A 12,182-nucleotide genomic window follows, 5' to 3' on the forward strand; every position below is an offset into this window, starting at 1 on the left:
ATCACAGGCCTGGAAGTCAGGAGACCTGAGTTCTAATCCTGTCTCCACCAATTGTCAACTGGGTGACCTTGAGCAAGTCATAATTTCCCCGTGCCTCATTTTTCTCATCTGTGGAAATGAGGATAAAATACTTGTACCAGGTTATATGTCCCAGTCAGTCAATCGATCAATCAATAGCATTTACTGAACACCCAGTGTATGCAAAGCACTGTACTAAATGCTTGGGAGAGTACCATAAAATTAGAAGACATAATCCCTGGCCTCAAGGAGTTTACAATATAGTGGGGAAGACAAAGTACATTACAGACAAGAAGAAGTGGTCGAGTAGAAAGATATGTACATAACTGTTAAGGGTTCCTGAGTACTTAAATGCTTAGGTAGGGGTAAGTTCTGAAGTGTCAGTAGGGAGAGGGATGTAATCAGGGAGGGCATCTTGGGTCAGATGTGATTTCAGAAGGGCTTTGAAGGTGAAGAGAACCTTGGTCTGTTGGATTTGAAGAGGGAGCAGGTTCCAGGGAGCAGCGGAGATGTGAGCAAGAAGGCAGAGGTGGAAGAGATGAGAATGAGGCACAGGGTAGGCAAGTTTGAGAGGGATGAAGAATACGAGTTTGGGTGTGATGGAAGAAGAGGATGGATAAGCAGGAAGTCAGTGATCATGAGTTTCTGCTCGATGCACGGAGGGATAGGAAACAGTTGGAAGTTTTTGAGGATTGGGGAGACGTGAGCCCTGGGAGACTTGGTTGGGTTTAGGCACAGGGATGGGGGGATGCTTTGGAAGCATGACAAAGTGACAGTGCTCACTTCCCTTTTCCTTCTGTCTCTTCTCTGCTCTTCTTGCTTCTTTTTTTCTGGGATTATCTATGTTTTCTTCCTCCTCTGTGGTTGATCCACCCTCTGACACCCATCTCACTATTAACTTTCCTGGAAGATTGTACTCTCCCCAGAGCTTAGTTCAGTACTCTGCACACAGTAAGCGCTCAATAAATAAGATTGGTTGGTTGGGGAGGGGGATTGGATTAGAGAGTTTCATCTTGTCTACAGCTGCCATTGAGCTACTCTCTGCCACCCATCCCTGATCAACCAGCAGGATGGATGTAAGCAGCAGAAAGTCAGTTGAGTAGCAGCAGCAGAACAAGAGAATGGTTATCCAGGTACCATTAAGGGGAACAATGGGTAGACCATAAAGGAGGGAATGATTTACCTCTGCCTTGAAGTAGATCTGATTGTTTTATATCTATCCCAGTGCTTAATGCAGTGCTTGACACAGAGTGAGCACTTCATAAATACCCTCATTAGATAATTTGCAATGCCTTCTTCAGCACATCACTTCAATGCCGTAAATGTGATTGGCACCTAGTAAATGCTTCATAAATACCCTCATTAGGTGGCTTGCAAGGCTTTGGTTTAGCACACTATTTCAAAACAATAAAGGCTCCAGGAAGGGCTGAATGATTATCTCAAAGACTTCACTCACTATCCCCCTTGGGAAAATCAGGGTCATTATCCCGGAGGGCCTGGGTTCTAATCCCAGCTCCACCACTGGCTTGCTCTGTGATCTTGGGCAAGTGCCTAAGCTTCTCTGGGCCTCGGTTTCCTCTTCAATCAATCAGTGGTATTTATTGAGCACTTATTGTATGCAGAGCACTGTACTAAACACTTCTGAGGTTGAAGACACAAGGAACTTACAGTGTCTGTAAAATAAGGTTAAGATACCTCTTCTTCTTCCCCACATAGACCGTGAGACCCATATGGGACAGGGACTGAATCTCATCTGTTAATCTGTATCTAACTCAGAGTTTACTGAGTATAGTGCTTGACACATAGTAAGCGCTAAACAAATATATTTTTTTTCCTCATATGAATTAATACTGCCTGAAGACACAAGAGGTGGACCTTTCACCTAGAGAATTATGGGGTCTCTGATCAATCTTACCTTAACTTCTCTCAAATTCATACACTCATCCCAAGAATAGAATTTCCTTTTCATCCTGAAATGAAAAAGGGAAAGTTTAGTTCCCTCTAGAATTAGTCAGAAGACCTCTGACTTCCCCATTATTCCCACTTCATAAGAAAGCTCTCTGTGCAGTCAATTCTACCACATGCCCGGTCCCATTATTTCCAAAATATTTGGGCCCCTGATGCTAAGAGGGACCCAGTGTTCCCTGTTGTAGAACATTCATCGACAATTTCAATTCAATTCAGTCGCATTTATTGAGCGCTTATTGTGTGCAGAGCACAGTCCTAAGCTCTCGGGAGAGCTTAGTATAACAATAAACAGGCACATCCTCTGCCCACGAGGAGCTTACAGTCTAAAGGACAATAACTTCACCTGCCAGGATTCTCTCCATAGAGATGGGCCCAGCAAGCTCCTTCTCCTACGCCCCCATGCAGGAGCTGGGCCGCTAACGCATGCCTGGCCGCAAGCTCCTTCACTCAGAATTGATCTCCCTCTTACTGCATCCACAAGCCCAGACCCATACACACTCACATATCACATAGGCACAGAAGGCAGTAGTGTTTTCAATGCTGTGTTGCTCAAGTGGGCAAGTGCCCATTCCGCCCTGGGGAGATGGGAGAGGGGCTGCCATGAACAAGGTTTTGCCCAACTCCCACCCCATCTAGCTGGGCTTCATTTTAGCCCTGCTGCCTAGCTGGGTAGTGGCTTATTTAGGGTGGGAGATGGGTGGAAGAGGCTGAGAATGGAGGGCTCGTGCATGATCTCCTCCTTGACCAGGGAAAGAAAGAAAACATGTCTGACACCCCTATGCTTGGTACACTTCTACTCCCACCGTAAACTTATTCTATCCATATATATTTATTGATTCCTTCCCTAGCACCCATATATCATTGGCATTCATCGATCACAGGACACTGATCTAAGCGCTTAGGTGAGTACAATACAACAGAATTGACAGACATATTTCCTGTCTGCAAGGAACTTAGAATCTAGGAGGGGAGACAGACAATAAAATAAATTACGGTTATGTACTTAATGCTGTGGGACTGAGGGTTTAGATCCTCTATTTTTTCTGACAGAGTTGTAAATAAAAATGTAATAATAATAACTATGCTATCTGTTAAGCACTTACTATTCATCAAGCACCATTCTAAGTGCCGGGGTAATCAGATAATCAAGGTAATCAGGTCGGACACGGTAAATCAAGGTAATCAGGTCGGACACGGTCTCTGTCCCACGTGGGGATCACAGTCTCAATTTTTTTACATGCCTCTCCCGTTTGAGTTGAAACTCCTTGTGGGCAAGGAATGTGTCATTCATTATGCTTTATTTCTTAAGTATCTAGTGCAAGTGTACCACGCCAAGTGTACGCTCAAAAAATACTGTGACTAATCCTACTTGAAATTGTGAATCATCTGTTCTGGAGCCATGTTTGGAATTATGAAGCATGGCCTCCCTTCATGGACCTTCTGTGTGACCTTGGGCAGATCACTTAACTTCTCTGTGCTTCATTTCCCTCATCTGCACATTGGGGTTTCAATGCCTGTTCTCCCTCTGACTTAGACTGAGAGCCACCGTATGTCATATACTGAGTGTTTAACAAATGCTATTACTATTAATGCAGCCAAGATTTTTTTTAAATGGAAAATGATTTCCAGAAGAATACTGGCATTATCTTCATTTTCAAACAAAGAAAGCACAATAAACCCGTGTTTCAGAGTGAAACAATGAATCATGAACAGTACCTTTTGATAGCCACCAACTCTCCAGATTCATTGCTCTTCCCCATAAGTACACTCCCGTAGGTGCCATCTCCCAGTTGCATCATAGTTGTATAGCGGTTCATTTTGGAAATTTCTTTGTTTCTTTTTCTTTTATTCTCGAAATGTGGTTAGATTAATGACTGGTTTGTCATCATTCAAGGGACAGTCTTCTTCCTCAAGATTATAGCCTTGATGAGATCCAAGAATAAAGACCCCAGCAAGGAAACAATGCTGCTGTTCTCATGTTCATCCTTCAAAAACAACGCAAAGCAGCAACAAGGTGAGTTTTCATTAGGTTTCTATGTAATAATGAGTCACTATGACCTTTCACAAAATCTACTGCTAATCTGGAGTATATCTGAAAAATAAATAAAGTGGAGGCTATTTATATGAACAGAGAGTTACAGATATTCCCTTAGAATCTTTCTTTGTTCTAGAATTTCTATTGCTAATTTTCTTATTAGGGTAATTGCTAGGATCTACCAATTTTACTAGTAAAAGACAAAAAACCGACTGTTAAAATTCCCACTTGTATGAGGTGAAATTAAGTCAAATCTAAGATAGTTTCATCAAGAATCATAAAAATAATACAGAACTTAAGTTATTGAAATTACATTTTGATCAATACTTTCTCTGCCTTTTGTAACATACCCAAAAGACCCCGAAAAAAGACACTTTTAAATAGTCCCGTTGACATAACTAACATGGCCATTTGTTTGATTTTTACAACCAGAGATTGTCACATTAGTCTTCAGACAAGTGGAAGGTCTCCAGAGTGTCAAACCTTCTCTAAGATTTTAAGACCTGGATTCCCCTATAGATGCCACACTCATGTCCTCGAACAGTTCCAACTGCATCACTTTCAGACCACAGTCAGTATAGAGTGGCAAGACAGCATAGTAATAATAATATTTATAGTATTAAATGCTTCCTAGGTGCTAAGCACTGTACTAAGCACTGGTAGATTCAAGACAATCAGGTTGGGCACATGGGGCCACATGGGGCTCACGGTCTAAGAAGGAGAAGTGAGGATTTAATTCCCATATTACAGGTGAGGCCACTGAGGCACAGAGAAGCTAAGTGACTTGCACAAGGTCACACAACAGGCAAGGGGCAGAGCTGGGATTAGAACCCAGGACGCCTGACTCCCAGGATCACAAACAACAAAGTCCCAGGACCGAGTCCAACCCTTAGCATGGAAATTCTGCTTTCCTTAGTGCAAGTTTGCTGCTAAATAGTGGGCTGAAAAAGGGTAATAAAAAATATAAGGGGCGGAGGAAACATTTTAAGGGTACGATAAAATGTGGCTCAGTGGAAAGAGCCCGAGCATGGGAGTCAGAGGTCATGGGTTCGAATCCCAGCTCGGTTCGAATCCCAGCTCCGCCACTTGTCAGCTGTGTGACTGTGGGCAAGTCACTTAACTTCTCTGGGCCTCAGTTACCTAATCTGTAAAATGGGGATGAAGACTGTGAGCCTCACGGGGGACAACTTGATTACCCTGTATCTATCTCAGCGCTTAGAACAGTGCTCTGCACATAGTAAGCGCTTAACAAATACCAGCATTATTATTAAACAGCCTCCAACATCTCAGAGGAAAACTGGCAAGCACCTGTGATAGACAGATCAGCATGGCAATCAAAGAAGGAGGGGCGCTTTTTCAGAGGAAGCTTGGAAGACAAAGTGACAGGAAAAAAAGGGGGCCAGTGAGTTTTTGAAGCCAGAAAACCAACCACTATTTGCCCAACATGGTTGGATTTTTTTTCAGCCTTATGGTTTCCCATCAAATCTCCATAGATGACAAGGACTTTTTAACTCTGATTGCTTTTTCTGATGGCTTTCAATGCAACTTTGTCATTATCCATGACTCCTCCTCTCTTTCATCGCCATATTCAGGCTGCCACTAAATCCTATCAATTTCTTCTCCACAGTATTTTCAGGATCCAACCTTTCCTCTCCATTAGAGTGGCAGGACACTGGTCCAGGCACTTGACTATCGGACTCCATACTGTTCTTCCCCACCAGAATGCAAACTCCCTCTTCGGCAGGGATCATGTCTAGTAATTCTATTGTTAAATAGTACTTGTTAAGCACTTATTATGTGCCAAGCACTGTTCTAAGCACTGGAGTAGATACAAGTTAATCAGGTTGGACACAGTCCCTGTCCCATAGTCTCCCAAGTAGTTAAGTACAGTGCTCTGTATACAGGAGACATTCAATTAATGCTACTGGTTGAATGACTGATTGATATTTAGATGGCAGGATAGTCTAATGAGAGTCAAGAGCCCTGGATTCTAGTTTCAGCTCTGAGCAAATTACTGATCCCCTCTGGGTCTCAGTAACCTCATCTGTAAAATAGGAATGATAATAATCCATATTTCTCCCTAAATCACAGGAATAATAATAGTAGTAATACTAATTATGGTATTTGTTAAACACTTACTATGTGCCAAGCACTCTGGTGAGGATTTTATTAACAAGGAGTTTGTCAAGACTTTTAATATCTGGGCTATAGAGGAATTGAGTATTATTATATAAACTGAACTCCCCCCAAAATGAAAAAAAATTAAAGTGCTTCTAATACATGCAAAGGATAATCTTTTCCAATGTTAACAATTCTCTGGTTGTCAAAGACATTCCAGAAAGAACTCAGAAATAGAGAATATAAAATTTCACATGACATCTCTAGAAAAGAACTAAACTCAAGACACATGAAATCCCTAACCAAAGAATCCTTGCAAAATAGTTTATCTCTTTTCAATATGGCTCTTTAACCAATATTAATCTGGAACCTATGAAAATCTTGAAGATTTTCCCCAAAACTTAATTCACTCCTAACTGAATTCCTCTTGGATTCAATAGTTCTTTATGCCTGTGCCTGGTGTTGCAAATATCCAACATAAAAACAGAACAAGGGTGGACCTTTTTGTGTGTACAATGTGGCCAGAATTAAGGTCCCATATTGGCCTTTACAATATGGCCAAAAGTCGAACATACATTCATAGGTGAAATTCACCATCGGTGGTGTCTCCTTCAAATAAAAAAGGATAACTATATAGTTATAATTTTGTCAATATGATGTCAAATGCCTTCCTTTGTACCCAGCACACCTCTCCCGTTTGGTAGCAGTACTTTTTCTCCAGTCAGTTTTGGGTTGCTTATTTAACAAACACTGATTTCTCATTTAATTTGCCTCCCGTGGACTTAAATTAGCCTGACTTTCTATTTCGCTTACGTTCTTGTTTGTGAATTAGCGTCAGCATTGATGTCAGTGAGCTGTGGGAATATAGAACTGTATAAGTGGTTAGTACAAGTTTAAAGCAACAGAACACCACCTAATATCAGTTCCATATGCACAGTAACCATGGTCGACTATTTCATTAGGATAGCTATGGGGATATGGATTTTTCAAAAAATTTAAGAATGTGAAGGAAATAAAACAAAGAGATTATGTCCAATTAGTATCTTAATTATTGAACGTGGTCTCATTAAATCCCCTAAAGCAATGAAATTCATGATAAATGAACTCCCAATTTATTCCTAATTTACTAGTAATTAATCAATTCCTAGAAATTTACTAAATTCACTAGTAATTTACCAAATGTACCTAGTAATAGGTAAATTTCCAATTTACTCCTAATCTCCTCTCCTAATTTTTCCTAATAAAAGGTCTGGACACTCTGAGTTCCCTAGTCCTGCTTCTGGATGATTGACAACTGATTTTATCATAACTATGCTATAATAAAAGGCCAGTTCAGCAATTCCTTATGAAGTTCTGGAATTCATGGAGCATGCAGTATCTTCAAGAATTTTTTTTACAAATTTTAAGTTTTTCTTCTCCATATCTAGACACTACCATTATTTTCCTGTAGAAAGAATCTCTAGACAGATTTTAACAACTTTCCCCAAACTATAAAAGAAGTTATTGTCGAGATTAATGCCTGCTAAACTTTCCCATAAGAGGTGTTCAGGGTTTGCTGCTTCAGGTTTTATCTAGCTGTCTCCCACCCATTTCTTTTTTTTTTTTGTATTATAAAATCTCAATGTTGCCACTCCATTAAATGCATTATTGAATGAGTGATCTGGCTAAGTAAATGAGGAGAATGAAATTTAGGTCCAAGGAGGCTCTTAGCTTAAGGGGCATTAGCCTTAGGCTTCAGTGACAGTACCCTAAAAAGAGTATACAGGATAAATGACAACTTTTTATTTTGAGCCAAGGTGCACAGACATGTGCCGTTTTATACATGACAATCACCTGGTGATTTAAAAAACAAACAAAAAGCATACTAGGCAAATTTAGGTTTAAACTGCTCCCCCCCCCCCCCAAAAACACAAAAAACAACCCAAGGAATGGAGGACATATACAGAACCCAGGGAGTCATAAATTCCCCAATCCCCAAATTAAAATAAATCAATCAATCAGTCAATCACTGTATATAAGCTGTTCAGGGCTTTCAGTGGGTGACACTCATTATTAGTGGGGGCCAAATTGCATATTCTCATGTCCAATCTTTCACCTCCAACATCCTCAAGAAACTGAAGTCCATAGATACAAATGCCGTAAATATATTTATAGCCAAAGATGCAGAGTTCTGTATTTTTAATGACTAAAAGAAACCTTTTCCTAGCATGTCTTCTTAATAATGTTTCAAAATCCTGATATCCTATAATTTACAACAGCAAATAATCGCACAACATTAAAAAAAGTTTCACACCTGATGTGCATGTAATACTTGATCTAACCAATAGGACTCGCTGGCTTGATTTATTTTTTTAAGTCATATCTGAGAAGGATTAACTTGTTTTAGATTTCACTGTATGTGGAAATTAAAATTTACTCTGACCTTTCTATTCGCCATCCTCCTCCTCCCACCCCTATAATACCTTATGCATATCTATAATGGCTTTTCCCATGAATCTCAAAAGCACTTTACTGATGACTGTTTAATCTTTATATATAGGATATTAACCTAATTAAAGCTTACATTGGGTCATTCTCAGGTTTAGCATTTTTCTTTGTATATGTTGCTTTTTCTGGTGAGCACAGAGAAGAGGCTATGTAAAAGATGACTAATCCTCTTATCTGGGATATTAGCATAAGCTAGATCATTTCATTCCCATTTGACAAATGGAGAAATTAAACCACAGAAAAGTTGTGACTCATTTTAGTCCAGGGTCTTCTCTAGATTCACAGATTTAGTAGGGCTTTATGTTTGTTTTAAAAGAACTCCACATTCCTTTCCCCACACACAGTTAACAAGGCATTTTCCAGCCACTTCCCTCTGCACTTACCAGAAAAAGCAATGCAAACAAAGAAAAAAAAAGTGAACATGAGAATTACCCAATTTAAACCTTAATTAGGCCACGCAGTTTGCCCAGCAAATTTGCATAAATAAAAAATATAAGCTATCTCTATCGCTACTGCAGAGATGCAAAATTTTAGACTTTACCACAACAAAAAGAATATGTGGCGTATTTCCACGATCCATAATGTGATGTTTGAAGTCTCATCTTTTACTAGGGAAATATTTTTTCTGAAAAGTATAAGGTCATGTAAATTTTTCACAATCTCATATTCACAATCTCATATGCCTATTATTTGACTATGTGCTGCATTTAACTCAATCGGAGCACTTCTCAGTCACCAGTTTTAATTGGAAGCATAATGGATATGTTCCTTTAACACCTCGGATGTTTCCCTTACCGCTAGTCAAACAAAGTTCAGCTTTACAGATTCTTTTGTTTAAACCTTTTGAGAGTCCATTCTTTTCCCTCTTCCTTCCTTTTCTAATTTACTTCAGCGCCGTCTTTGGGCTCGCACGGTAATCAGAGATTTTTACTCTGAGCACGTTACCGTTAATACTGTCTTTACAGAGGATTAGGGAGAGATTACACCAGAGGGCAAATAGAAGGTAAAAGGCTTTGAGAGGTCTAATCATTCAGGTTTCAACTAGATACTTCATCGTACATTTCAATTTGTTTTCATTTAAAGTGGGCGTACTGTTTTACAGTAAAAAACAAAACAAGTTAAAAAAGAAAGGGTACCGAAAACAAAGGATAATAAGTGGTACCTATTTGAAAACATTTTCAGAACTGCTTTTTTAGGAAAGTAAGATGAGCCCTGCAAGGGAAAATAACCGTTTTGTTTTTTTCCTGTGCGATTGGAACATTGCATGCTCTGCGTTGGCTGCCAATAAGCCTAAAGGAAAGATGAGAGGCACAGAGTAGTAAGAGTCACATCTTCAGCGTCAATCTCTGCTGAATGACATCTGGGGCTCCTGTCCCTCCAAATGGGAAAGTTCCTCCTTGAGCTCTCAATTTTCAGCGAGGTCATTCATTCAATAGGATTTATGGAGCGCTTACTCTGTGCTGAGCACTGGACTAAGAGCTTGGAATGGACAATCCGGCAATAGATAGAGACCATCCCTGCCCACTGACGGGCTTACGGTCTCCATCAACGGACCTCGCTGGGAGTGCAGCCGATGGGATTAAGTGCCCCCTTGGCTCAAAAGTGGGGGGTCCCTCCTTCTCCTTCTCCTCCTCCTCCTCCCTGCACCTCCCATTGGGTCCCCCCGACTCTGAGACCTTTTCCTACCTGGCGCCCCTCCGGGCGAGTCCGGAGAAGGAAAAGACCAAGAGGAGGCATCTGGTTGCCAGGGCAACGGCTGGCCGAACACACGGGACCCGAGGGCTCCCTCCTCCCCCCCCTCCCGCCTCCTGAATCCCACCAATGGCAGAGCGCGTCTCTTTAGGAGCGTGAGCAGCCAGCCAATGGCAGGAAGGATTTCAAAACGCGACCCAGACCAGCCCATCTCTCCGAAGGCTCCGGCGGAGCTCGGGGAGCTGCGGCGCATGCGCTCTTGCAGGCTGGGGCGGCTGGCTTGGTACCCAACCTGACGCACACGTTCCGTTGTTCCATCTTCTCTGCACCTTCCCCTCCCCCTTACAATGCACAGAGGGCTCAGACCCCTCCCCGAGCTCAGTGCTTCGTGCAAAGTGTGAGTATGAGTATGTGTGTGAATAGGAATTTGGGATAGGGGTGATGGTATTTGTTACTGTGTGCAAAGCACTGTCCTTAACCCTTGGGGACGATTAGAGGAGCAGCGTGGCTCAGTTGAAAAAGGCCGGGCTTGGGAGGCAGAGGTCATGGGTTCTAATCCCGGCTCCGCCGCTTGCCAGCTGTGTGACTTCGGGCAAGTCACTTCACTTCTCTGGGCCTCAGTGACCTCATCTGGAAAATGGGGATTAAAACTGTGCGCCCCACGTGGGACAACCTGATCACCTTGTATCCCCCCAGCGCTTAGAACGGTGCTTTGCACATAGTAAGCGCTTAACAAATACCACCATTATTATTATATAAGATAATCAGGTTGTCCCACGTAGGGCTCACAGTTTTAATCCCCATTTTTCAGATGAGGTCACTGAGGCACAGAGAAGTGAAGTGTGTGCACCAGCCTGAATTACCTAGCGCTCCATTTATTCGATGATATTGATTGAGCACTCTCGGTGTGCAGAGCACTGTACTAAGCGCTCGGGAAAGTACAGTACAACAATAGGGACAATCCCTGCCCCCAAAGGGCTCACAGTCTAGAGCTGGGGGGAGACAGATATCAAAACAAGTCAACAAGTCTCAGGTGCTGATGCTGGATGCTTTTTTTATCAGTCAATCGATGAGCATTTACTAATAATCCACTTTGGTCCTCACCCCAGCCCCACAGGTTATTGTAACACAGGAATTGAACTGAAATATCAGTAATTACTCCAACTTCCAGTTTAGGCTAGCAGAAAGCTATTTATTTACTAAGAAAATCCACCAGGACCAGCAAGAAGTAGCATGACCGAGTGGAACGAGAACGGGCCTTGTAGTCAGAGGACCTGGGGTCTGATCTCAGCCCCGGCATTTGTCTGCTCTGTGACCTCGGGCGAGTCACTTACCTTCTCGGTGCCTCAGTTACCTCATCTGTAAAATGGGGATTAAGACTGTGAGCCTCATGGGGGACATGGACTTGTCCAACCTGATTATCGACCCCAGCACTTAGTGCCAGGGAACATGTCTACCAACTCCGTTATATTGTACTCTCCCAAGCACTTAGTACAGTTCTCCACCCTTAGTAAGCACTCAATAAATCGATTGACTGATTGGCACATAGTAAGCGCTTTCACAGATACCATTAAAAAAATTTCCATGTGAAATATGTAAGTGACCTTAGGCTGTTCGGTGACTATGAACTCACTCTGGATGAAGTTGGAACACACCAGTTTACTTTAATCCTGTCATAAATATGCCCTGCTTGGAAGGAAGTAATAAATTAAGCTACCTGAATTCTGTTTGCGTCTGTCAACACCAATATGTGGATTTGATCTTTATCCAACAACTTTGTTTATAGGTTTCATTCACTGGTTTGGGAAAAAAATCTACAGTAATGTGATATTTCATCGTGTCCATACCCATCATCAGAATTCAA

General features: G+C 41.7%; 1 protein-coding gene across 3 annotated transcripts in view; it reads right to left on the reverse strand.

The window, feature by feature from the left end:
- The window catches only part of MAK (male germ cell associated kinase), a 33,093-nt gene extending 22,702 nt beyond the window's left edge, over positions 1-10,391 (reverse strand). For 2 of the 3 annotated variants that reach the window (XM_001514313.4, XM_007670575.3), the window contains exons 1-3: positions 10,313-10,391; positions 3,703-3,971; positions 1,934-1,988 (exon numbers count right to left, since the gene is read on the reverse strand). In XM_001514313.4, coding sequence (XP_001514363.2) covers positions 1,934-1,988; positions 3,703-3,803 — 156 coding nt within the window. In that variant the 5' untranslated portion in view covers positions 3,804-3,971; positions 10,313-10,391. Of the gene's footprint in view, positions 1-1,933; positions 1,989-3,702; positions 3,972-10,312 lie in introns of those variants that run through there. The other variant, XM_029053160.1, reaches the window with a different exon arrangement.
- Positions 10,392-12,182: the final 1,791 nt, after the last annotated feature.

Source organism: Ornithorhynchus anatinus, chromosome X2, assembly GCF_004115215.2.
Source record: "Ornithorhynchus anatinus isolate Pmale09 chromosome X2, mOrnAna1.pri.v4, whole genome shotgun sequence".
NCBI classification, from domain to species: domain Eukaryota; kingdom Metazoa; phylum Chordata; class Mammalia; order Monotremata; family Ornithorhynchidae; genus Ornithorhynchus; species Ornithorhynchus anatinus.